This window comes from Leptodactylus fuscus, chromosome 3 (genome assembly GCF_031893055.1).
Source record: "Leptodactylus fuscus isolate aLepFus1 chromosome 3, aLepFus1.hap2, whole genome shotgun sequence".
NCBI lineage: Eukaryota > Metazoa > Chordata > Amphibia > Anura > Leptodactylidae > Leptodactylus > Leptodactylus fuscus.
In genome coordinates, this window is record NC_134267.1 from 203,321,877 (window position 1) to 203,343,916 (window position 22,040).

Below are 22,040 nucleotides of genomic sequence, written 5' to 3' on the forward strand. Positions count from 1 at the left end.
TTGTGTATACAAATTGAGTCGTACTGAAAGGACAGGGTGTGCGGCAGTGTAAACATCGTCAATATATAGTTGTTACAGCTATTTAGTAGTTTTCCACATCGGACATTACGTACTGGCTCAAACATGGGGGTTCTAGTCGCTCCCTAAAATGTACACTCAATTATAAAACTACTTTTTAGAAATGGATGGTACAGGTGAATATAAGAAACTGAGTAATAGATCTTGTTTAAGAAATAGATTTCCTTCTCCACTTCTAAGCCAAGTTACTTTATACATTGAAGTCTATGGAGAGGAGAGGAAAAGGGGATAAAGAGGCGGGGGGGAATGTCTACTACTGTATAGGATGAGGCAATGAATCAGTTGGCAGCCCCCTCTATAGAATTCTGTCAGGTGAATAGGTAGACAAGATGGAGTCTTACAAAAACAGGCATTGAGTAACGATGAGGAACTGGGACAATTTTCCTTCACCTAATAAGTGTTTCTTTAAGCCCTTCCCGACATGCGCCGTAATAGTACGGCGCGTGTCGGGTCTGTAACTATGGCGACCGTCATAGCCGCCGGGTGTCTACTGCTTTAAGCAGTAGACAACCGGCTCTAATGCCTCCGATCGGTCCCCGAACTGATCGGAGGCATTAACCCCTCCGGCGCTGCTGTCAAAGGCGCCGGAGGCGCCATTTTGCCGGCGGCGCATGGGCGCCGCCATTTTGGCAGGGATCGCCGGCTCCTGGAGCATGCTCCAGGGCCGACCCCCCGTTGCCATGACAGCCGGGAGCCTTGTTAAAGGCTCCCAGCCGGTCTGCAAATTCTCTCTTTTGCAGGCTGGTGTATGCAGCCTGCAAAAGAGATGATGATTTTTTGCAATGCATTAGCATTGTAATGCATTGCATTAGTGATCAGACCCCCTGGGGTTCAACACCCCTAGGGGGTCTAATAAATGCAAAAAAAAAAATAAAAAAAAAGTAAAAAAAAAATATAAAAAGAATTAAAAGTTCAAATCACCCCCCTTTCCCTAGAACACATATAAAAGTAGTTAAAAACTGTAAAACATATACATGTTAGGTATCCCCGCGTCCGAAATCGCCCGCTCTACAAATCTATAAAAATATTTTTCCTGTTCGGTAAACGCCGTAGCGGGAAAAATAGTCGAAAGTGCCAAACCGCCGTTTTTTCACTGTTTTGATTCTGATAAAAATTTGAATAAAAAGTGATCAAAGCAATAACATTTCCCGAAAATGGTAGAACTAAAAAGTACACCCGACCCCGCAAAAAAGACGCCCTATGCATCCCCGTACACTTACGTATAAAAAAGTTACGGCCGTCGGAATATGGCGACTTTTAGAAAAAAAATTTTTTAACACAGTTTTGGAATTTTTTTTAGGGGTCAAAATGTAAATAAAACCATATAAATTTGGTATCCCTGGAACCGTACCGAAACACACAATATAGGAGACATGTCATTTTGGCTGCACAGTGAACGCCGTAAAACCAAAGCCCGTAAGAAAGTCGCAGAAATGCATTTTTTCTTCAAATCCACCCCATTCTGAATTTTTTCCCTGCTTCCCAGTACATTATATAGAATAAATAATGGTGGCCTCATCAAGAAAAATTTGTCCCGCAAAAATTAAGACCTCATATGACTCTGGGAGCGGATAAATAAAAAAGTTATGGGGTTTAGAAGGAGGGGAGTCAAAAACGAAAATCAAAAAATGCCATCGGCGGGAAGGGGTTAATAAGGCTTAGGCCCCACGGGACATCCCACAGCAAAAAAGCGCTGCGGGAAAAACCATAGTAGCAAGGCATTGCGGTTCTTTCCGCAGCACTTTAGACAGAAATTTTGCAGTTTCTGTTACAATTATAGCTATGAGGAAATCGCCGGCATTTCCGTAGGTATAATTGATATTCTGTGACTCACAAAACCGCAGCGTGTCCGCACCGTGCTTTTTACCACAAAGTGGGCATGGGATTTGCTAGAATCCATCCACTTTGCCCTTACTGTAAAATGCCACGATTTCTGCCACGGCATTTCCACCATGGACAAATCGCGGCATTTACGTCTCGTGGGGCCCCGGTCTAATATGTATTACAAAGTTTTATCATATTCACCTGTGCTATTCATTTACTAAAAGTGGTATTATAATTGGCAGTACGCTTTATAAGATTACAGCATGTACCATAACTTGTGATCTCGCATACGGAGTTCCAGAGTTAGGGATTATGAGGGTGAAACAGCAGGTGCAGCAAAAACTGAGAACTAAAGTGAGTGTGTACAGTGAGGGAGCGCACAGGAATACACAAGAGGGTGAAGACTACTGGTTCTTCAGTGGCCAGAAGAATTATCAAGGAGATCAACCTCATGTACTTTTCAGCAGTTCATATTGTCGGCTGTCAAACCCAAGTCTTTTTGCTGTGCTGATGGAGTAGCATATAAGAGACAACAGTGTGACAAGGTGTTTAAGGTATAGGATAAGAAGAATACCACCTCCGAATTGCTTCTGATCCTCTTCTATGTTGTTGTAGGCCTGGATACTGACATAACAGCCATAAGAGCAGTCTTGCTGCTGAGGGAATCACTATTAATTCATATGCAAAATGAGCTGTTCAGTGCATGAGAGTGTGACCGAATCTACATCAGGACCTGTCAGCCTTTATTAGGGACAGGACTTTGTGGTGACCACAGTTGAAAAACTGGTGCTCCCGTTCCTCGAGTGCACCAAACAGATCATTTGCATATGGCTTAAAGTCGAATTTCTCAGCAGCAGGTTTACACTTTGACACACAAAGGTATGTTCATGTAAGGGTTGCCTGAAAGAACACTGTTAAAAAAAAGTTTTCTTTATTATGACAAATATAAGACCGTACGATCCTAAGCAAGCGATTAGGACTGCGGTGGCGGTTACTCGCCATTACTTATTTTACAAACTTTTCTTCACCACTTGTTTGTCAAGTTTGTACTTATATGAGCAGCATATGAGGGGTTTTAGATTGTGATGGTGGTAGACTCTCTTTAAAGGGGTTGTCCAGTTTCAGACCAATATGGAGAGACAAATATTGTATAATTCAAGTTATGCAATTTTCCAACACTAGAAATCTATACAGAAAGTAGGTTTCTAGATCTTTGCACGCTTTTCAATAATCTTACTCCCAGTGGATAAAAATTAGTCCATGGTCATGTGATGTACGGTCCATGGTCATGTGATACATGCACAGGTGCACGGATTGTTACGTGGCAGATGTCTGAATACTGTGCTGTGACTATAACGACCATACGTCACATGAACATGGCCTGTATAACACATGACCATACATCACATGAACATGGACTGTATATCACATGACCATACATCACATGAACATGGACTGTATATCACATGACCACGGACTAATTTTTATCCACTGGAAGTAAGCAGAATGAATGACAGCAAGCAGAGATCTAGAGAAACCCATGAGAAACTGATATCGAGAGAGTATCAGAAATTTTATTCAACTTTTCATTACACAAACAATATTTTTCTCCATATTGGTCTGAAACTGAACAATCCCTTTAAATGTTGTACTGTTGTTCTGTGTATAATTATCCTGCAGCCGCCCCAAAGGTTTCTTACTCTAATGCCAAAATCATATTACCATATTAGCATACCTATATATCACCCAGGTAGCCGCATTGTCTTTAATTTCTGTATTGCGGTTTTGATCCACAGCTTCAGGAAAACCAGGACGAAATCGAAAACATGATGAACTCCATATTTAAAGGCATCTTTGTTCACAGATACAGGTAATATTTCTCACAGTATTAGGTGTTTTTTCGTTCTACGTTTTTTCCCTTCTATTTTTGGAAGACGATGACTTTTATGGAACACTAAATGAAAAGGAAATGCAGTAGCCAAATGATCATGCTTCACACTTCAAGGGGTGAATCATACACAGAGACTTCAATGTTCTCCGTTCCAATCCAGTATTTTTCCTTTCAAAATTTAGACGTCGTACTTTGGTGGGGGCTACGGCTTATTGTCTACTTTTGAGGGAAGTTGAAGAATTATATCCTCATCTTGTGTCATTTCTTTTAAGGGATGCCATTGCCGAGATCCGAGCAATCTGCATTGAAGAAATCGGAGTCTGGATGAAAATGTACAGCGATGCTTTCCTCAATGACAGCTATCTCAAGTATGTTGGCTGGACATTGCATGACCGGGTAAGTTTTAGTCTTTATTAATAAGGTGGGTTGTAGAATCAGAAATCGTCTGCTACCCTACCCTGATATTGGGATGGATTTCTAATGCAGGGCTTGAGAAAGTATATTGTAAAAAAATATCAGTGCAGTGTTCTAGCTGAGGAAAAATGATGATGTGCTGATCTTCAAGTGTGCCTGTGGGTAAGGGGTTTTCTGGGCTAAAATGATTGATGACCTATCTTAAAGATTCCTCCCTAATATCAGTTGTGTGGGACTCAGACATTCCTATTGATTAACTGACCTCAGTAGCTGATACTCAGAGAATGGTGCAGGAAGCAGACAGCGGTGTTCTGTATTGTTCACTGCAGTTTAGCTCCAATTCAGATAAATGGGCCTCTACAGCACAGCTGTCTGCTTTCTGCTCCGTTCTCTTGAGTATTATCTGCTGAGAACTGCTGGTTGGTTGGGGGGTCCAACACTCAGCACCCCCACTAACCAGTGGTTCTCAGCAGAAAAGGAAGTCTGATATCCTTGAGGTAAGTCATCAATATTTATTACCAGATTTGCCTGAAAGGAGTTTTCTGGACTAGAAAATCTGAAAAACCTGTTGCCCTTTGTTATGACCAAATGGCTCCAACCCCTTTGCCATCACTCCTGAAAGCAAAGCTGTCAGTTGTTTCTTGGTCTTAGAGCTACAAGCCGAAACATCACACTTCTGTACCATTATCGGTGAATAAAACACCCTTTATGTCACAGAGCTCAGCTTCTCTCCCTCGGTCATGTAAAGGTTTATATATATTCTATTTTATAGCACTCAAAGCTTCTCCCTCTATTCTATAAATAGTGTGTATATCACAGAGCTCAGCTTCTCTCCATCTATCATATAACCCTATATATCACAGAGCTCAGCTTTTCTCCTCTATCATATAACCCTATATATCACAGAGCTCAGCTTCTCTCCATGTATCATATAACCCTATATATCACAGAGCTCAGCTTCTCTCCATGTATCATATAACCCTATATATCACAGAGCTCAGCTTCTCTCCCTCGGTCATGTAAAGGTTTATATATATTCTATTTTATAGCACTCAAAGCTTCTCCCTCTATTCTATAAATAATGTGTATATCACAGAGCTCAGCTTCTCTCCTCTATCATATAACCTTTTATATCACAGAGCTCAGCTTCTCTCCCTCTATCATATAACCCTATATATCACACAGCTCAGCTTCTCTCCTCTATCCTATAACCCTATATATCACAGAGCTCAGCTTCTCTCCCCCTATCATATACAACTATGTATCACAGAGCTCAGCTTCTCTCCCTGTATGATATAAACCTATATATCACAGAGCACAACTTCTCTCATCTATCATATAACCCTATATATCACAGAGCTCAGATTCTCTCCTATATCATATAACCCTATATATCACAGAGCTCAGCTTCTCTCCTCTATCATATAACCCTATATATCACAGAGCTCAGCTTCTCTCCCTCTATCATATAACCCTATATATCACAGAGCTCAGCTTCTCTCCCTCTATCATATAACCCTATATATCACAGAGCTCAGCTTCTCTCCCTCTATCATATAACCCTATATATCACAGAGCTCTGCTTCTCTCCATCTATCATATAACCCTATATATCACAGAGCTCAGCTTCTCTCCCTCTATCATATAACCCTATATATCAGAGCTCAGCTTCTCTCCCTCTATCATATAACCCTATATATCACAGAGCTCAGCTTCTCTCCCTCTATCATATAACCCTATATATCACAGAGCTCAGCTTCTCTCCCTCTATCATATAACCCTATATATCACAGAGCTCAGCTTCTCTCCATCTATCATATAACCCTATATATCACAGAGCTCGGCTTCTCTCCCTGTAACATGTAGTAGGGCAGTAGAAACCCATTGACAGCTTCACTTTAAGGTTCACCCTCAGTGGAATGGTTTTTATAATAACTTTGCTAAGTACTGTCTATTCGATGGCCATTTTTTGTCTTGTGGTTTCTCTCATTGGTTTATATTGAAGTGTTTGCCTTTCCCTGTGTTTTATGCAGCAAGGAGAAGTGAGGCTGAAGTGCCTGAAAGCTCTCCAGAGCCTGTACACGAATAGGGAGCTGTTCCCCAAGCTGGAGCTCTTCACCAACAGGTTCAAGGTAAGTTTTTGTTTTCTCAGTGTCCTCCTGTTTGTGCATTTTGCAGATGAATTACTTGGGTTTTCACATTTGACTTCAAATTAGATTTTTGTGCTACACGAATCTGTGGGAAGGCAATTCTAGTGCACCTGCTAAATTTGGGGTACAGTGGTGTAAACCTGAACTGCGTATCTGCTTAAATATTTGTTTAAGAAATCATAGAAAAGCCAACAAATAATTTTCCTGAAATTGTTTTTTTCCCTTGCACCATGTAGTGTGTAAGCGCGTGACGCTCCCGAGCCTGCATGTAGCAGAATGACATATAAGCGTATTGTTGTGTCTGTCACTGTTCCAATCAATGGGTTTTCAGTTTTTAACCACATGATGGACTCCAGCGCCCTCTACTGGACATTGTTGGGATTGCAGGCATTCAAAAATACAAGACCTGTTTCTTTTCTCTTTTTCAGCCTGGGGCCTTGTCAGATTGGTGTTTCAGAATCTTTTGTTACTGACTATGCCTAAGATATTCTTCTGCTTTATGACAAAAACAATTTATTAAGCACTAAACCACCTTCTTCTTGTATGGTCTCTGGGAAGCCACATAGTAAAGGGAACTATGTTCTCTCTAAAAGGCTCAGGTAGATAGATAGATAGATAGATAGATAGATAGATAGATAGATAGATAGATAGATAGATACCTTTTCATTGACGAAACCTTTAGCAACATCTTTAATAAAAAAAAAAATAATAATTTTCATACATTTCTATTTTTTTCAGGATCGAATTGTTTCCATGACCTTAGATAAAGAATATGACGTAGCAGTTGAAGCAATCCGGCTAGTCACTCTGATCCTCCAGTAAGTTTTTTGTTTTATTTATTTATTTTTTCAGTTATTTTTCTTATTTTCATGTATTATAAAAATTTATTACGCTGTGTTCACATCTGCGCCAGGTGTCTGCTGCAGATATATCAGAAATCCCCCAAGGCACCATTTGTATCTGCTATTTTTGCAAGTTTTTAAATTAATTTATTTTATTTTTTTTGGTCCTCCGACAGAGCAGAACTGAAACCCAGTGCAAATGTGAACCTAGCCTTAGCAACCTAAAATTCTGCCTACAGAGACAGAATACAACATTGTAAGAAAAACTATTCATTTTATTTTGTAGGGAATGTGAGTTTTTACTAAAACAGACTTGTCAGGAGAGGTGAGAGGTCATCTTTAAAGTGAAATGCTCAAAAAATATCCTGTCTTTGTAAAATGGGCTCTCCAGAGTCACTGTTACTTTACCTGTAGTTTTTGTGAATTTATTTATGGTACATGAATAACACACACTTGTATATTTGGTGATAGGGTGAATTTTACGTTACTGGCTTCTTTCTGTTCCTATTGACGCACTGTGACCTTTTCTCATGATCAGTGGATTGTTTCATACAGGACATGCTGGGTTTAAAAAGTATAAAAATGGCCTATTAGGAAATCTGTATACATTGTACCTCATTCTGAGGGTAAGTTCACACGGTCATTTTTGCACCAGTACGTGAGGCGGAGGCCTCCTCAGGTTCCGGTTCAAAAGCAGAGTAGGCACGACTGAAAGCCGGTGCATTGCACCAGAATCCAGTCGCGCACTCCGCTCCGGATCAGGCCCAATGAATGGGCCCAGTCTGGAGGAGGGAGTGTCTTCAGGTCGAATCGCGAGGCGACTTGGCCTGAAGAATGAGCACCTCACTTCATTTTTCCGGGAGCCAAAAGAAACTGCTCCTGGAAAAAACTCCTGAGCGGCTCCCATTGATTTCAGTGGAAGTCATCTTTTTGGTCAGGATTTGAGGCAGATACGGCCTCAAAATACTGACCAAAAAACTACATGTGAACTTATCCTAAGAGCCAGAGACTCTAAGGTCGACACCCAATTTGGTGGACTTGTATTTATTTATATGGTTGCCCAGTCATTGCAAGGACTCCCTGTGTGCCCGGCCACATCTTTTCTATTGACTTTAGCTATTCCCCATGGCGTCAGTGAAGCTGGACCTGTATTTTTCAGCAGTTTTCTATGCAGGCTTCTTGTAAAATGAATGTATACATTATAAGGCAGTAACGTATATGACGGATCCCTTTTTTTGCTTTGTCTTACAGCGGCAGCGAAGAGGCCCTGTCCAATGAAGACTGTGAGAACGTTTACCACTTGGTCTATTCTGCGCATCGGCCTGTTGCTGTAGCAGCCGGGGAATTCCTGCACAAAAAGTTAGTGACTGCCTATTGTATGTGATGGGGGAGAATCTGGTGTATGATGATAAAATCACTGCATACAGGGGTGTTCTGGGCTTATTGATTGGGGAAGTCCAACAACCATGGCCCCCAGGATCAGCTGTTTGAAGAAACCACAGCGTTTAGGTGAATGCAGCAACGTCTTCACAAGCACAGTTCTGTATATAGTATAGGGGCTGCAAGGGGGACTTCTTTGCCATTTTTGGTGGAAACCTTACAGACCCCATTATAGTCTATGGTTTCCATGTGTAACCGATTTTTAAGTGGATAGAGTTTTCATTTTTTGGGTCCCCAAATAGACCTGAGGGACGAAAACCTGATCGCTAGTTTGAACCGAGCATAAGGTGTTGGACCCCCTACTGATCTGTAACACCTATCCTAACCCTGGAAAAACCCTTTAAACAGATAAGCTAATACGGTCTCATTTTTATGTTAGACTAGACAATCTTTAAACTGCACCAGCATTTCCAAAGTCTCTCATGCTGTTTGATATTAATGCGTACTTTAGCCCGTGTAGGCTAATTTTAAACAACTTATTCAGTTTAGTTTCCAACATGATTTCGGCAAAGCGTCCTGATTTTTTGGGCAGTGACTGTTGCACAATTTTACAGACTGTACTCCGCCCACTTTCCAACCAGCCTCATCCTCCTGAAGAGGCGCAGAAATTTATTGTCAGCAATACATAGAGGAGGAGGTGTAAGCACATGCAGCATGGTGGTTGGTATTAACCGGTTAAGGACCAGGCCCAAAAGTATGTTAAAGACCAGGCCTCTTTTTTCAAAACTGACATGTGTCACTTTAAATGGCAATAACTTTGAGACGCTTTAACTTACACAAATGAATTTGAGATGGTTTTCTCGTAACACATTATACTTCATGTTAGTGGTAAACACTAATCAATATTTTTGCATTTATTTATAAAAAAACTAGGAAATTTGATGGAAATTTGAAAAAAATTGCAATTTTCAAAATGTGAAATTCTCTGCTTTTCAGGCAGATAGTCATACCATCCAAATACATGAATAAATATTATCTCCCATATCTCTGCTTTATATTGGCATCATCTTTTGATTGTCTTTTAATTTATTTTGGACGTCACAAGGCTTACAAGTGTAACAGCAATTTTCCAGATTTACAAGAAAATTCTCCAAACCAATTTTTTAGGGACCACTTCAGTTCTGAAAGTAATTATAAAGGCCTGTATAATAGAAACCCCCATAAATTACCCCATTTTCAAAACTGCACCCCTCAAATTATTCAAAACAGCATTTGGGATGTTTGTTAACCCTTTAAGCATTTCATAAGAATAAAAATAATATGGCAGTGAAATTTAGACATTTCATTTTTTTTCACTAATACATTCATTTAGACCCAAAATTAACACATTCACAAAGGGTTGAAGGAGAAAATGCATCTGACAGTTTATTGTGCAATTTCTCCCGTGCACAGAAATACCCCACATGTGGGTGTAAACTGATTTTTGGGCACACGGCAGTGCATGGAAGGGAAGGAGCGACACTGGGTGTTTGAACAGCAGATTTTGCTGGAATAATTTTCAGCGCCATGCCTTATTTGCAGAGACCCTAGAGTACCAAAACAATGGAAACCCCCCAAAAGTGACCCCATTTTAGAATCCACACCCCTCACAGAATTCATCAAGGGGTATAGTCAGCATTTAGACCCTACAGTTGTTTCACAGATTTTACTAACATTGGGATGTGTAAATGAAAAATTACTAAAATGTCACTTTATCTCCAAAGTTTTCATTTTCACAAGGGGTTAAAGGAGTAAAAGCCCCCCACAGTTTGTTAAACAATTTCTCCTGAACACGGCAATACCCCATATGTGGCTATAATCTGCTGTATGGGAACATGGCGGGGGTCAGAATGGAAGGAGCGCTATTTGGCTTTTGGATGGCAGATTTTGCTGGAATAATTTTAGGTGCCATGTCGCATTAGCAGAGCCCCTAGAGAACTAATACAGTGGAAACCCCCTAAAAGTGACCCCATTTGGGAAACTACACCCCCCACAGAACATATTAAAGGGTAGAGTGAGCATTTTGACCCTACAGCTGTTTCACAGATTTTATTAACATTGGGCCATGAAAATGAAAAATTACTTTTTTTCCAACAAACTGTCAATTTAGCCCCAAATTTTTAATTTTCACAGGAGGATAAAGGAGAAAAAGCTCCCTAAAGTTCGTTACACAAATTCTGCTGAACACAGAAATGCCCCATATGTGGTCATAATCTGCTGTATGGGAACATGGCGGGGCTCAGAATGGAAAGATCGCTATTTGGCTTTTGGAGGGCAGATTTTGCTGGAATATTTTTCAGGTCCCATGTCGCATTTGCAGAGCCCCTAGTGTACCAATAAAGTGGAAACCCCCTATAAGTGACCCCATTTTGGAAACTACACCCCTCATAGAATTTGTCTAGGGGTAGAGTGAGTATTTTGGCCTCACAGGTGTTTCACAGATTTTATTAACATTGGGACGTGAAAATGAAAAATTACTTTTTTTCCCAATAAATCGTCCATTTAGCGCCATAGTTTTAATTTTGCAAATAGTTTAAGAATTAAAAGCCCCCCACAGTTTGTTACACAATTTCTTCTGAACACGGCAATACCCCATATGTGGCCATAATCTGCTGTATGGGTACATGGTGAGGCTCAGAATGGAAAGAGAGGTATTTGGATTTTGGAGGGCAGATGTTGCTGGAATAGTTTTCAGGTGCCATGTCGCATTTGCAGAGCCCCTAAAGTATCAATACAATGGAAACCCCTCAAAAGTGACCCCATTTTAGAAACTACACCTGTCAAGGAATGTATCAAGGGGTATTATCATTTTGAGCCTAAAATGCTTCCCAAAAATTAATGTACAAAATGAAAATTGAAATTTTTAAAAATATGCCATTTCGGTGCCCAATACGTTGCACCCACTTTGTGTTGTCAGAGACCTGCACTCCTAAAACTATTAAGTGGGCCATCCCGGGGGTCAGAAAATTATATATGTGGGTGTAAACTGCTGCTTGGGCACACAGCAGGGCTCAGAAGGGAAGGACCACTGTGCGTTTTAGCTTTTGGGGTACAGATTTAGAGGGACCCTCTGGGCGCCATGATGTTTTTGCAGAGCCCTGGAGGTTCCAGTAAACTGGAATTCACCAAGAAGTGACCCCATTTTGTAGGGGCAATTTTAGGGTCTCTGCAAATGTGACATGGTGTCCAAAAACGAAGAATCTAAATCTGCACTCCAAAAGCACATATTGCTCCTTCACATCTGCACCCTGCTGGGTACCCAAATAGCAGTGTATGCCCACATGTATGACACTGGTGTACCCCGGATAACGTACTTAATGCCATATGTGGGTAGAAATGGCTGTTTGGGCACAACCGGGGACAGAAGGGAAGGAGCGCTATTTGGTTTTTGGAGCACAGTTTGGTTTTTTTTGCCACTTTTGCAAAGCCCCTGAATTGCCAATAAAGTGGAATCCGCAGACATGTCACCCTATTTTGGACACTACCCCACTGATGGGATTTATCAAGTGGTGTAGCGAGAATTTTTAACCCTTGAGTGTTGCATTTATTTAGTTTCCAGAAATGAAATCGCAACTGATAGAGAAGTTAAAAATGAAAATTTTACAGATTTGCCATTTCAGTGTGCAACATGTTGTGCCCGACTTATGTCAGCAGAGACACTCCAAAAACTGTTAAACGGGTATCCCGGGCACAACAGCTTTTAGAGCGTTCATCTCTGATACAAGGTGGGCACAACATATTACGCACTGAAAGGACGTATTCCTGGAAAAATGGTCATTTTCACCTCTCACAATCCACTACAGTTATAGTTATATATATAAAGTTATAGCAACACTTGGGGGTTAAAAATGCTGTCTGTACCCCTGGATAAATCCTTCAGGGGTGTAGTTTCCAAAATAAGGTCTCATATCAGGGGATTCCAAATTACTGGCGTTTCAGCTCTACAAAAGTGTCATGGCATCCAAAAACCAAACAGTCTGTGCTCCAAAAACCAAATGACCCTTCTTCCCTTCTGTGTCCGGCTGTGCCCTAGTATCAGTTTATACCCACATATGACATTATGTCCGTTATCCGGGGGTACACCAGTGTCATACATGTGTCATACATGTGTCATAAACTGCAGTTTGGACGTACAGCAGGGTGCAGAAGGGAAGGAGCGCTATGCGGCTTTTGGAGTACAGATTCAGATGTTTGGTATCTGGACACCATGTCATGTTTGTAGAGCCTGTAAGGTACCAGAAAAGTGGATTCCATGGGGTACCAGGAGTGACCCCATTTTGAAAACTGCACCCCTCAAAGAATTTATCAGGGGGTGTAGTGAGTATTAGTATCCCGGACGTGACTGCACAGCGGATGGCGAAGAGGGAATGTATAAGCTGTGCGGAGGACATTGCAAACACCAAATTCCCTACTATGTCCCCGTAGCTCCTATGATTGGGGGAGTCACTCTGGGGGTCACTTTAGGGGTCACTTCTGGTGTCTGTTCCCTCATAAGCTGTAAATCTGGGGTGTCCCCTGATATCCGCTCACACAGCTTATATATTCCCTACATGACGCACCCAGTTGTGTTCTAATAATTTGGCGATTTTTGAGGGTTTTTGTCTTCACATTGTGAGATGCTATATTTTCTTTATGTTTCTGGTGACGCGGCCATATAAGGGCTTATTCTTTGCGGGATGAGATGCATTTCGTAATGACACCATTTTTGGGTGTCTACATCTTATTGAATACATTTTATTAACCCTTTTTTGCTGGATTTAAAAAAAAAAATATCAATCCTGGCATTGAGTTTTACTTTTTTAATTTTGCGCCATGCAGCGTACAGTATAAGTAACATGTTCCCTTTATTCTGCGGGTCGGTACGGTTACGGCAATACCTCATTTATAGTATTTTTTTATGTGTTACTAGTTCTGCAGAGGAAAAACACATTTGGGGACATAAATCAATGTTTTTTGCATCACATCTTCTAAGAGGCGTAACATTTTTATTTTTCGGTTGACAGAGTTGGTTGAGGGCTTATTTTTTGCGGGACAACCTGCGCTTTTTATTGGTACTGTTGTCGGATGCATATGACTTTTTGATCACTTTTTATAGCATATTTTGTATGGTGAGATGGCGAAAAATCATTACTTCCGGCGAGTTTTTTCCGTTTTTTTTTTCCGGCGTTCGCCGTGTACATTAAATATTATTTCAGTTTTATTGTACAGATTGTTACGGACGCGACAATACCAAATATGCATTGTTTTTATTACTTTTTAGTTCTTTTTTTATATAATTCATTTTCTATTGAGAAAAAGGGATTTTTGGGCTTTATAACTTTATTAATTTTTTTCATACACTTCATTTTATTTTTTTTACATTTTTTTTTACTTTTTCATGTGTCCATTTAGGACACTTCAATCAGCAATACTTTGCTGATATAGAATGCCATGTGAGACACAGCATGCAGGTGTCCCACATGGCATTCCGTAGCAGGATGTCAGGCTGTGTAGACGCACAGCCTGACATCAGAAGGTCCTGGCAGGATCACCAGGTATGTGGGGGCTCCGGGCAGTCTGGGGTCACTGGCCAGACCCCAGACTACCTTTTACTGCTATCGGCACCCTCCGATCTCGCCACGGGGGGTGCCGATCAGCTTCAATTGTCGGCGGATGCCTTTCGATCGCGCCGTGATGTTTCACGGCGCGATCGAAAGGGTTAAAACGTCCAGTCGGACCCAGTTCCGACTGGACGTTATTGAGGAAGGGGTTAGGTGTTAGTAACACCTAACCCCCGTCCTCCCTGCACCCCTCCCCCCGCGAAATAGGTACCTAAAGACAGGACGTATTTTTACAATAGTCCGGTCTTTAGGTACCTGGACCGCAGGCCGTAAATTTACGTACGGCGGTCCTTAACCGGTTAAAGGAGTTAAGTAAAGTCTAATCTCTGTACCTTGTTGCGTCTTTGTTTTTCCTGTTAACTTTTTATTATTATTTTTTATTTTATCTAGGCTCTTTAGTAGACATGACCCACAAGCTGAAGAGGCTTTGGCTAAAAGAAGGGGACGTAGCAGTCCCAATGGAAACCTTGTCAAAATGTTGGTACTTTTCTTTCTTGAGAGTGAGGTAAGAGAGTTTACTTTTTCTGGGAGTCTACATAGTGTGGACAGACTGTGACTTTTGATCGTTCTACTGTGATTTGGAATTGTTTTTGTGATTAGTTTTGTGTGATACCTGCAAATAAAGACCTCCGTGTTTTTGTTATGTTACGTTTGTATTTATTTATTTATTTTTTTAAAATAAAGCCCTATGCATCTCTATGGTAACAGACTACATAATAAGCCTCTGAAAGTCCGATTCCTCTGTCCCTTACTTATTGTCATCCTACCAAATGTTTGATGCCAAGAAGCAGATGATGGATAGAAGGGGTAAGAATAGGATAAGATTAATCTCAATTTATTTTTAGTTTGTTAGGGGACGTTTACACTACCGTCAGTGTCCGACAGGTAGTGTCCGCTCCTAGTGTCCGTTCAAAATCTGGCACGGACATTAGGAGCGGACACTAGCTGTGTCCGTGACACTTGTCATTCATTTAAATGGCGATCAGGTGCGTTCTTTTGCACTCCGTGCCCTTCCTTCACTGTCCACTTGTAAAGATGTCCGACTTTTCAAGCGGGCAGAAAAACCCGACATGTAGGTTTTTTCTGTCTGCTTGAAAAGTCGGACATCTTTACATGCGGACAGTGAAGGAAGGGCACGGAGTGCAAAAGAACGCACCCGATCGCCATTTAAATGAATGACAAGTGTCACGGACACAGCTAGTGTCCGCTCCTAATGTCCGTGCGAGATTTTGAAAGGACATTAGGAGCGGAGACTACCTGTCGAACAATGACGGTAGTGTGAACGCCCCCTTACCATGTAGATGCATATGGGCTGTATACGTAAAGCAACTTAAGTTTTAATCAAAGAACATTTGCAAAGTGACTTTCTATCTGTGGTTTCATGAGAAGTTTCATATATCGCTGGCTCTGAACTGTGCTTTACTCAGAGGCTTTGCAGAATTTTAGAGTGGACTGGGAACGGTCTGCCGTTTCCTCCTTTTATGAAGTTAAATAGATGATGATAGGAATGAATTCAGCAAATACTCCAATTTGTGGCTGACTCCCTTTACGGTATGGATGTACATGTTCAGGTTTTTTGAGTTTTTGTAGTCAAAACCAGGAACGGATAAGAAGACTTCTCCCATGTAACACAGATCTGCTGCCGGGATTCTGTACTCTGTTGGTTTTCATCCATTTATAATATTGTGTATTTTATCCCACAGTTACATGAGCATGCGGCGTATTTAGTGGATAGCTTATGGGAAAGTTCTCAAGAGCTTCTGAAAGACTGGGAATGCATGGCAGAGCTGCTAGTGGAGGAGCCAGTTCAAGGAGAGGAAGGTAAGCCTCCATTTATTGATGATGCTGCTGTTGTAATGGGGTATCCATAGGTTTTCATTCACAAACACTTTTGTCTTGTTAAAATATTTTTTTTTAAAAACCAGTGAAACTCTATTAAAGGCTATTTCTGGTATATCCACAAAATATGCCTCTTCCCGTGGATACAGATTCCACCTTTTGGACTAGGATCTGACTTCAGGCTCAGGTTCCATAGAAGTGAATGGAGAGCTTTGTGTGTGCTCTCCTCTTACTGGCTAGACTCACACCTATAGGACAATTGACACATCCTCTATTCTTCATTAATGGAATATGTTTATCCTCATCATCATTACTATTATTAGATGACGATATTATTATTATGGCAACTAGATTATGAAATAACACTTTTTACTAATCTATTTTTATTTTCTGACTTGGAGGGTTTTTTTTTTTTTTTTTTGTTTTTTTTGGTTTTTTTTTTTTTTTGGGGGGGGGGGGGGGGTACATTGTGGAGGTTGCTTGAGCATGTCCTCTGCTTTATTAAGCAGTATTTAGTGATATGCTTTACAGCATATCCATAGGCAGCAACAGTCTGGAGCCAACTCTTTGTGGTTTATCGTAGTTTTAGATAGACTTGTTCTGTACAGTGAGCGGGAAGTACATAGCCTGCAACATCCCATATTACCAGAAGTCAATGCAATGACTGGTATTATCTTCTGTTGTCATGGAATGTAAATGGAGTCACTGCTAAAAGCAAAACTCCTCCTGGATTGAAGATGTTCAAGTCTATTATTAAGCTTAGTGGCCAGAGTTTAAATTGGTGAACTAAATACTTTAAAAAAAATAAATATATTGATGGTGGAAGAACCTACTAAATCATTGAAACTGTAAAGGGGACTCCAGTGGGGAAGGGGGGTGTTATTACTAATGCAATTTTCTGAGCATGGCTGTTCTAGGCTATTTCTCTTAATTGGAGTTGGGGATAATGCCTAGATCCACTGCGTTTGGCGATTTCTGTAACTCCAAACCTGGTGTTTAGGAGAATCCACATATTCTCATCTTGTCTATACTTTGGCTCGATGGCAATGTCGCGTTAAGGCTACATTGGCACCTTCATTGGGGGTCCCAATAGCACCTTATTAGTCAGTGGGTAGTGTCGGACAATGAAGGTGTGCATGTTCTTCATGTGACTTTGCTATTATTTTTGCTCTGTTCTTATGATGGAGCAGAACAATGGTAATAGCAATGCCGCTATGAGCCCAGCCTAAAAGACTTTGATGCACAGCAGGTATACGGCGTTACAGCTGCTCGCTGTCATTATGTAACACTTTATGAGAAATTTGTATTTACTGAATATGTAAGACTGCCAGTTAGGGGGAAATTCTCATCAATTATTCTTTAGTAAATGGCGCAGTCATTGATCTTACAGAGATGTTAATGTTCAGGTTGTCACCACTTCCTGCTGGTTAAATAGCGTTATCTTCATGTCTATAGATGGCGTCAGACAAGCTGAGCACTTTAGCACAAGGCTCTGCTTCTAAATACACATTCAGCTCGTATGTAGGACCGGGCAGATTACAAATACTTAACGGGGTTTCTGAGAGTCGCACATTGATGCCCCAGCTAGTTTTGTGGTCCCATTCTTTGCACAGCACATTACTCTCCATGTGGTTGTGTCTGGTATTGCAGCTCAATCTTATACACTTAAATAGGGCTGAGCTAAAGTATCAGAGCATGTGGATGATCTGTGAATTAGCTTCTGATGGTCTGTTCCATTCCACTGAAAATAGAGCAGGTCCTATAGAGGTGAATGCATTCTAAGGACATATCCCTTTGACATTGGGAATGATTTTCCTGATATATTCCTATTTTTTTGGTTAGTGGCAGTGTGTTGGAGCAAAATATTGGTCACCCAACTTGCATTGAGCATTCATGATACTTGTGCTGTTTTCCAGTGATGTCTGAGCGGCAGGAGAGTGCCCTGATAGAGCTCATGGTGTGTACGATTCGCCAGGCTGCAGAAGCACATCCGCCTGTGGGGAGGGGAACTGGAAAGAGGGTAAGTGGCATCATTGTTTATTACCTGGCAAAAGATGCAATCCATTGACTTTTTATATGAATCTTTCCAACCAAGAGTTTGTATAGTTTCTAATCCGTTGTCACTGATCTTGTTTTTTTTTTTTTCATAGGTTTTAACTGCCAAGGAGAGAAAAACGCAAATAGATGACAAGAATAAGTTGACCGAACATTTCATTGTTGCACTTCCAATGCTGCTATCTAAGGTATTTTACCGATTACAATTCATGAAGTTAACCCTACAAAAGCTGATCACCACAGGGTCTAGCTATCTAATGGGGGGGAGGGAAAACTACAGCCAGTCATAGTATTGCAATGGCCAAAACAGGACAATGTAGTAAATAGACTGCAATTCAATAGGTTGATCTGTGTACTTTGAGTGGGTGACTGAGTGTGCTGCTGGCCATCTGTGAATTAAAGGCATGGGCAGCGCACTAGGGACACGCAGATGTCACCCATATGCCACCCATGTACTGGCCGTGTTTCTGTGGCCCCTTTCATTAAATGGATAGGTGCCACAGAAGCAAGGACTGCGAAATGTATTTTGCAACCTTGACTGTTGACCCGCACACGTGACCATGTATTTCACGGTCATGTGTATGGGCCCATAGAAATGAATGAGACAGTGTGCTATCCATGAAATACACGGATAGCACACTGCTCCCGGTCATCTGCAAAGAGGCCTAAGGGCAAGAGTAGTTAGATTTTAAAAGAGGACTGGGGATTGGGGTCTCTGAATAGGGAATATCCTTATTGGCTGGGGTGACATGGGGTAGATATACTGATTAATTTGTCTATTAAAAATTCAGCAACGTGCTTTTTAAAGAGGACCTTTCACGTCCTCATAAGATGTGTGGTATTATATACTACCAGAAAGCCAACAGTGTGCTGAATTCAGTCGGCTTTCCCGATATGAGCCCTGGTGCTGGAGATATCTGTGGTGTTAATTTTGGCAAAATGTCTGCCCACTGTCAGGACAGCCTAGCATTATTGCTGAGTGGTACAGAACACCCCCTTTGACAGTACAAGTCTATGGAAGAATACTGTTGGGGGCATTCCTCATAGTCCAGAAATGACACAGAGCTGTTAGGCCCACACTTCTGACAGTGGCGAGATGTCGGGGCTGAAACTAACAGTACCACACAAAGGGCAAAAGGGCACAATCCCGGGAAAGCCAACAGTACACTGAATTCAGCACCCTGTCCTGCTTTCTAGTGGTATACAATACCACACCTCTATGAAGACGCCAAAGGACCTCTTTAAAAGCTGCTGCGGCAGATACTGTTCCAAAAGTGAGGTGGCACATCTACATAAATTGCTGCAGCTCTCTTTTGTATTGTAAGAGTTGAAAGCCACATGGTAAACCTACAGTATAAACTTTACCCTTCATGTTTTTACTGTATTGAAGTATCATCACTATGCAGCTAATGAACATAACACCAGATTAGCTGCTCACAAGTCCATGGCAGCTGCTCTGCTTAGGGTACACACTGTGTGACCCTTAAAGCCCCCACCCCAACCACATTATATACGTTAGACTGATTTCCACATGTTCAACAAATACACACATAATGTGGAAAGCCCACATAAGGCTAGGCCATCAATATCTTCATTCTGGAAACCCCTGTAAGCAGTAGCTATAAACTGTATAAAGCTGATGTTTCCAGTACCTCAGGCATTTCCATTTTGTCATGATCCAACAATATTAAATATGCAAAGTAATTGTCTCTATGTAAAATGTTGTGGTTTTTTTTCCTATAGTATTCTGCCGATGCAGAGAAAGTGGCGAATCTTTTACAAATCCCTCAGTATTTTGATCTAGAGCTTTACAGCACTGGACGTATGGAAAAGGTATGTCTGCTTTCTGTTCAGGGGTGTTCATGAAGTATGCAGCCCCCATAAATTCCATAAACTTGAATTTTATTTATATAGCTCCTACATATTCTACAGCACTGTACTTAGGTTGTCGTTTCACATCGGACTCTGGGGTCCCCCAGATGACTGATGTGTCTGATTCTCTACATGATGATCTTTTCTTCCTCTGTAGCACTTGGACAGTTTACTAAAGCAAATTAAATTTGTGGTGGAGAAGCATACCGAGTCTGACGTGTTAGAAGCCTGTAGTAAGACGTACAGCATTCTATGCAGCGAGGAGTACACAATACAGAACAGAGTGGATATTGCCCACAGTCAGCTGATCGATGAGCTGGTAGATCGCTTCTCACATGCTGTGGAGGATTTATTGCAAGATGTAAGTGTTCAGCTGCTCAGGTTACGCTAGATATTGAGTAAAATAACTATTAGTAGTGCTGATCTGCAATGGCTTGGATCATTAGACTGAGAAACTGGATATCCCTTTAATATAACCTCTAAGAATGATGGCTTATCCTCATAGACTTCAGTGGGGCACTGGTGATCTGTGAGGTGCCTGGGTGTATGACTTCTCACAGATATAATATTGATGGTCTACCTACACCATGCTCCTTCCATCTGTGTCACTCTATTTTCTTGAGTGCAGCTGCACTGGAAAACATAAAGGGGTTGTCCAGTATTTGGGCTGGCATGCAGACCCCGCAATGATCAACTATACAGAGCTGCTTTTGTGTATAACATGGGTCCAGAAGCAGATAGCTCTGGTCCCTGTATAGTGTCCAGGTCAGCCCCCATGTGATGACCGACTGTAAATCTGGTGATTTTTATTTTTTTTTTTGCTCCCTGAGCATTTGTCTATTATATTTGTATTATACCCAACGTTCTTATTCCCTTCCCCGCCAGTGATCCAAAAACTCTAGCTGAGCTTTCTGCTTGCAGATCAGATCTATTGTGTACATACTGACTGTGATTTCACTTGAAGAATTTGAATGATTTGGTGAAAAATGGATTTTAGTGTGAAATTGAACTTTCTGCTGTAAATGGTTCCTATTCTAGATTGACGAAGCTGATGAGGATGATGTCTACAACGTCCTGGCCTCATTAAAACGGCTGACGTGTTTTCACAAGTGAGTACACTCGAATACAGCTACTGGTATAAGGAGTAGCAATGTCCACCTGAAATCAGCGGACATAAAAGTCCTGCACAGATGACGCTTTCGTCTGATGATTTCAGTTTTAAAACGATTGACGACGGACCCCATTATTGTCAAGTTTGGTGTCCCCAGAACTGGTGACAGGATCCCTTTAGCTACAGATTTCTAGAATAAAACAAGAATTGACAGTCCCCAGAAATAGAATCTCTCTTGTCCATGGGATTTCTCTGGTACTGCAGCTTATCCTCATTCTAGTGATTAAGGCTGAGCTGCTATACTAGACATAAGTCACTGCACAAGTGTCCTGGTTGTAGGGGAAAAACAAATCTTCTTTTTAGAACCATAAATGATCCCTTTATGTTTGGGGAAACTCATTTGTCACAGCAATTTCTAATGTAGTCTTCTGAGCCCTAGCCACACCAGGACCCACAAAGAAAGAGCCTTAGGGTATGTTCACACAGAGGAATTTGACACTGATATTGAGGCAGATTGTGGCACAAAGTCAGCATTAAAGGGGCTCTATCAGCAAAATCCTGCAGATAGAGCCCTACATATGCGTGCATAGCCTTTAAAAAGGCTATTCAGGCACTGTAAAAGATAAATTAAACTCTATAGGGCTCTATCTGCAGGATTTTGCTGATAGAGCCCCTTTAAACTCCATCCTGAACCCGCCTCCTATTCTGTTCAGAATGCTGAAGAAATGTCATGCTTGTTCTTGCTCTAGATTTTTTGGCTTATTCAGTCTCAGAACCAAGAGCTCGACAGACTCCGAAGTTAAGACTGGTCTTACACGACAGTAAGTTTAGTCCGCAATTGTGGGTTCTCAATTGCTGACCATTTGCAGACACACTGTATTCAGTGCGGCCTCTTACACCACCAGATATTTTATCCGTGGTGTGTCGTGTCCGGGGTCCGCACTG

The 22,040-nt window shown here is 41.3% G+C and overlaps 1 protein-coding gene across 1 annotated transcript in view; it reads left to right on the top strand.

The window, feature by feature from the left end:
- The window catches only part of STAG1 (STAG1 cohesin complex component), a 120,389-nt gene that overhangs the window by 87,196 nt on the left and 11,153 nt on the right, over window positions 1-22,040 (top strand). The window contains exons 9-20 of the mRNA XM_075269065.1: window positions 3,699-3,772; window positions 4,066-4,189; window positions 6,241-6,339; window positions 7,096-7,175; window positions 8,451-8,558; window positions 14,609-14,723; window positions 15,922-16,039; window positions 17,974-18,077; window positions 18,208-18,300; window positions 19,856-19,945; window positions 20,142-20,345; window positions 21,023-21,093. Coding sequence (XP_075125166.1) covers window positions 3,699-3,772; window positions 4,066-4,189; window positions 6,241-6,339; window positions 7,096-7,175; window positions 8,451-8,558; window positions 14,609-14,723; window positions 15,922-16,039; window positions 17,974-18,077; window positions 18,208-18,300; window positions 19,856-19,945; window positions 20,142-20,345; window positions 21,023-21,093 — 1,280 coding nt within the window. The remainder of the gene's footprint in view (window positions 1-3,698; window positions 3,773-4,065; window positions 4,190-6,240; window positions 6,340-7,095; window positions 7,176-8,450; window positions 8,559-14,608; window positions 14,724-15,921; window positions 16,040-17,973; window positions 18,078-18,207; window positions 18,301-19,855; window positions 19,946-20,141; window positions 20,346-21,022; window positions 21,094-22,040) is intronic.